Genomic DNA, 5,723 nt, shown 5'->3' on the forward strand with positions numbered 1-5,723 from the left:
CTGTTTAATTTTCTGTGGTCTGATTGGACTATTATACTACACTTGGAGATAGACTTTTCTGATTCTGAAGTCAAGTCAAATACATATCAACAAAATTGGGCACCAATGGTGTTTGGCGAACCATTTGCAAACACCATGTAATATTGTGTTAGATTATGCAAATCAATCTTGTGAACCAATATGACATTGACTTTTAGGCTCACATCCTTAACAACATTGCTTTTCCTATGTATGTTTTGCGTGAATGCAACTACCTACAAAGAATATCTGTGGATGGATCAATCACTGGGAACCTCAGACACCATTCTTTCTCGCAGTGGGAACTTCGAACTCGGGTTTTTCCCGGCAGTCAGAGAGAACTCCACCAACTACTATATAGGCATATGGAATAAAAAGGGTGGAAGTGACAAAAACAAGATTATGTGGGTTGCAAATAGAGACTATGCAGTTCAAGCATCTTCAGCAGCTCTTACTATTCAAGAAACTGAAGGAAATATTATAATCATAGATAGACAAATGACGTACCACGTGAGCCAGATTTCAAACAATTCTATTACCTATGCCAAGCTCTTGGATTCCGGAAACTTGTTACTGCTGAACAACTTCACCCAAGAGATTTTGTGGCAGAGTTTTGATTATCCTACGGATACCCTTTTACCCGGAATGAACCTAGGGTATGATACTGACTCAGGTTACACTTGGTCATTGAGCTCATGGAAAAGTGCAGACGACCCTGCCCCGGGAGCTTTTTCCCTCAAGTATGATTTTGGCAGGGCCACTCTAATCATCAACAACGGTTCTAACGTGTTCTGGATTGATGACCGTTCCAATGATACTATTGACAATGTTATTAGCCGAAGTGGTGTGCATAAAGAAAGATACAGGAGATATTTCACTTGGCCAGTTGATTATAACTCTATGCTGGTGCTAGAAGTGTCTGGGGAGCTGAACCAGAAATATTGGTCAGAGGAAGAAAAAGGTTGGATTTCTATTCAGTCATCAAAGTGTGGAACCAACAATTTGTGTGGAGCTTTTTCCATTTGTAACCCTCAAGCTCTTGACCCTTGTGACTGTCTCCATGGTTTCAAGCCCTTTGATGCTAATTCCTGGAGTAAAGGGATCAAATCCGCTGGCTGTGTCAGGAAAAAAGAGTTATCCTGCCGTAACGGTGTTCATTCCAATGATGTATTCATGCCACTCAACAAAACGCAATTACCATCAACTTTGAAGGGAGACAGCAAGATAAAGATTGATACGGAAAGAGGGTGTGAAAGTGCTTGTTCTAGAAAGTGTTCTTGTGTTGCTTATGCTTATAATTTGAATGGTTACTGCCACTTGTGGCTTGGTCAGATATTGAATCTAAAGAACATCTCAACATATGTGGACAATTCTGATAATACCAATCCAATTTTTAACCTCAGACTTGATGCCTCAGAATTGGTTCCCGCTGGTAGGTTGAAGAAAACCTGTCTTTTCCTTGGTGTAGATTTCTTTCTTTTGATTAACGAAATAGAATAGTGAGTACCATAATCGATGCAGTCATTGAAGTTTTAAAGAGGTGTGTGTATAATTGTGTTAGTTATGTAATTATGTTAACTGTAACTGAAAGTTGTGTGTCAAACACCCAATGGTTTAGATTCTTTAGAAAAATATGTTGTTTTATGGATCATGAATCATCCAATAAAAATATAGATCCATGCCCTTTAACCAATTAAATTTTGATTTTATAATTGATTGGATGAATAGATATATGTTTGGATCAGTTGGGTGATTAATGGATAAATGAGCTGGGCTTAATTTCCACCCGTAGCAAAATGTTTGCTTGTATTGAATTGTGCTTAGAACGTGATGCAGCTACTTAAGTTAGACTTTGTGTTCTCCCCAAAGAGAAGAAGTTAGAATCCTGAGTTGTTTTTCATTCAACTGCAATTTCTCTCTCGTTCCCGTATAGTCTCTTTTCTTCATTTCACAGATTTGATACATTTATGGGTCAATACATGTGTTTTCACAATTGAATTATTCTTTGCAGATTCAAACACAGCCAATGCCAAAGAACCAGCAAATGATTTTCGCAAACATGAAAACTGGCTGAGGATACTTCTGATTGTTATACTGATCACACTTCTAACGTTTCTTATATTTGGCCTATTTGTTTACTGGATTAGAAAGCAAAGGAGGAAAGGTAAGAAAGAAATAACATGTTTTTACAGTAACTTATGAGTATTTTAACTTGTCAACTAATTCTCCTCACTTACTAGGGGAAGATTTGCTACATTTTAATGTGAGCATGAGCATGAAAGCTGAAGATTCTGAACTTACTGAAGCAAGGAGAGCAAAAGTTAAGAAGAAGGAAGTCAAATTGCCATTATTCAGTTTTGTGAGTGTTGCAGCAGCAACTAATAATTTTTCAGATGATAATAAACTTGGTGAGGGTGGCTTTGGACCTGTATACAAGGTAATACTTTTTTTATTACAAGTGAACTTTGATTCTTTTGGACTGTAATCAATATAGCTATGTCTAATCAACAAACACTGGCTACTATACTTTATTCTCTTGTCACTTATCTGCATGTTTGCCTTTGCTACTACCTGTATGTTACTTTATACAAAAAAAATTTCAGGGCATATTATTGAATGGGGATGAGGTTGCAGTAAAAAGGCTATCGCGAAGATCTGGTCAAGGATGGGAAGAGCTGAGAAATGAAGCCTTATTAATTGCAAAACTCCAACACAACAATCTTGTTAGACTTCTAGGGTGCTGCATTGATCAAGAAGAAAAGATGCTTATTTATGAATTTATGCCTAATAGAAGCTTGGATGTTTTTCTCTTTGGTTTGTACCTTGCAGTCTCAAAACTCTCCTAAATATGCTCCTTTCAATTAAACTCTCAAAACATTGGTTGTTACATCTTTTAATGCGAAACAGATGCAACAAAAAGAAGGATGCTAGATTGGGGATCACGAGTTAGGATAATTGATGGAATTGCCCAAGGAGTCCTTTATCTTCACCAATATTCCAGGTTCCGGATCATTCACCGAGATTTAAAAGCTAGCAACATATTGTTAGACACCAACATGAATCCTAAAATATCAGATTTTGGAATGGCAAGAATATTTGGTGAGAATGAACTTCAAGCAAGTACAAAAAGAATAGTTGGAACATAGTAAGTCAGATAAAAGAATATTATTAATGGTATAAGTAATCATATAGTTGTCATCAAGAGCTTAGTCACATGATCAATCATCTACTAATTAATCTTCCTAATGGTTTTCAGTGGATACATGTCCCCAGAATATGCAATGGAAGGTGTTTTCTCAATAAAATCAGACGTGTTTAGCTTTGGGGTTCTTTTGTTGGAGATTATAAGTGGCAAGAAGAATACTAGCTTTTATCAAACAAATTCCTTATGTCTTCTTGGATATGTAAGTTTCTAGATTCCATTCTTTTAATCTTAACTTGCAAGAATGAAATTCTTATTGATTTCATGACTTGTTGACATTCTAAGACATTTTTACAAAGGTGCATTAATGGGATGGAGTGTGTAGTTTTATAGAGCATACCAAAATATTTTCCAAACATTTTAATTTTGAGTTTCTTTTCGGCTGTATCTTGAAGGCTTGGGATCTATGGACAAACAATTCCGTAATGGACCTAATGGATCCGACATTGGATGATAGTGATAGCACTAGTAGTCGAAATCATACAGTGCCAAGATATGTGAACATAGGACTTCTCTGTGTTCAAGAAAGTCCAGCAGATAGGCCAACCATGTCTGATGCTGTATCAATGATTGGGAATGACAATGTGGCCCTTCCTTCTCCTAAACCACCTGCATTTCTAAATGTGAGAGGTAATCAAAATTCAATATTGCCCAATAGCATACCAGAAAGTTTTTCTCTAAATGTCATCACAAACACAATCGTGGAACCAAGATGAGTGACTATGAGACTGTTATCATTTTTTTTATAAGCAAATGCTAGTAGTTTATTGTCAGTTTTTACTAGCAGGGGAATTCGAACCCATGACCTTTCCCTCAGTCCCTTCTCCTTTTACTACCAAACCAACCTTATAACTCCCGATAGCATGCACTGTTAATGTTTCTACTACCTTCCATTTCTCCTTCTGTAACATATTGCTCACGAAATCAAATGATGAAAATCTGAGTTTGATTTCATGGTTAAAGAATGCTCAAAATAATGTATGTTGTATTTTTAGTTTAATCAAATAGTCTTTTGGTCTAGCAAAATAGCCTTTTTCATTTTAGTCCTTGCAGAATTTCTTGAGCACTTGTTGTTCTTACATTTTTAGTCCCAATAAAAGCATATAAGTATAATTTAAATGGTTTTAAGGAAGCAATTGGGGTATTTGGGGAGATACATACCAAAGTTTTCAAACCAAATGATTTCATTACAGTTACTCTCTTTATGGGTTGTGCTCAATTGGGAGTTCAGGAGCTAGGCAAGTGGATTCATAATTAGATAGTTGAAAATAAATTTGTGGTTGGTAGTTTGTATTGCATGCTTTAAATGTATGGTAAGCGTGGTTGCATAGAGAAGTCTTTGGAAATTTTTAATGGATTGAAGGAAAAGGATACTACCACATGGACATCAATTATGTGTGGGCTGCCATAAATGCTAAAATAAGTAAAGCACTTAAGTTGTTTGAAACAATGCAAACATGTGGATTAAAACTTGATGATGTTACCTTTATTAATTGTTGTTTTCAATGCTTGTAGTCATTCAGGGTTGTTTGAAGAATGCCACAATTTATGATCATTCCATATTGGTTATATATCGATTTGAGCCAAATTTTGAGAACTATGGGTGTAATTGACCTTCTTGGTCGAGCCAAACTGTTACAATAGGATGAGTTGGTAAGGAAGTTATCAAATCAAAACAATGAAATAATAATTTCACTTTGTAGATGTGACACCCTCTACTCCACACATACATGTACTAATAATAAAAAAAATAAGAATGTAGAATTAATTAAAAGTTTTTAAAACACATTTAAATAAAAACATTTCAAAAGGGTAAAAGACTCAGATTCACTTTTCTAACATCATAATAGAAAGTGTCCAAATAAATAATAAAATCATCTCGGCTCAAAACAAGGTCGTTCAGGACTTCCTGCAATTAATATAAAAACCTATGCCCCTACTACTAAAAAATAGAGTTTCAACATCGGTTATTAAGAACTTTCAACATCGGTTATTTACCGATGTTGAAAGTAATACCGTTAACATTGGTTTTCCAAAACCAATGCTAACATTAAATTACAACATCGGTTTTTTAAATAACTGATGTTATATAGTAAGAATTATAAAAAAAAGTCATATATCTTCATACAAAATCGATGTTAATATATTCAGACAACATCGGTTTTTAGTAAAAACCAATGTTCTGTCTATATTAACATCGGTTTTTAGATGTTGTTTTCTGATAACAAACATCGATTTTTGGTAAGAACCGATGTTGTTTTATTACCAGCAACATCGATTTTTGAACCGATGTTGTTGATGAAGCTTAACATTGATTTTTTAAAAAACTGATGTTAATATGTACATACATCAGGTTTTTGTTAAAACTAGTGTTAGATTTTAGGATTTTTTTAAATATGTTGTCTATTTTTTTAATAACCCCAAATTAATCTATAAATTTAAAAGCAGAACCACATCATATAATTTTCATTTTGTTTTGAAATAGTTTTTACCAGAAATTCCA

The 5,723-nt window shown here is 34.7% G+C and overlaps 1 protein-coding gene across 1 annotated transcript; it reads left to right on the forward strand.

Moving 5' to 3' along the window:
- On the forward strand, nucleotides 1–4,961 carry LOC102668647 (receptor-like serine/threonine-protein kinase SD1-7). Its single transcript, XM_006592519.3, has 7 exons — nucleotides 1–1,450; nucleotides 2,030–2,182; nucleotides 2,259–2,455; nucleotides 2,622–2,832; nucleotides 2,926–3,163; nucleotides 3,275–3,422; nucleotides 3,616–4,961. Exons 1-7 carry the CDS (start codon nucleotides 181–183, stop codon nucleotides 3,934–3,936), a joined length of 2,538 nt encoding a protein of 845 aa, XP_006592582.1. The 5' UTR covers nucleotides 1–180; the 3' UTR covers nucleotides 3,937–4,961.
- Nucleotides 4,962–5,723: the final 762 nt, after the last annotated feature.

Source organism: Glycine max, chromosome 12 (assembly GCF_000004515.6).
Source record: "Glycine max cultivar Williams 82 chromosome 12, Glycine_max_v4.0, whole genome shotgun sequence".
In the NCBI taxonomy this organism is placed as follows: Eukaryota; Viridiplantae; Streptophyta; class Magnoliopsida; order Fabales; family Fabaceae; genus Glycine; species Glycine max.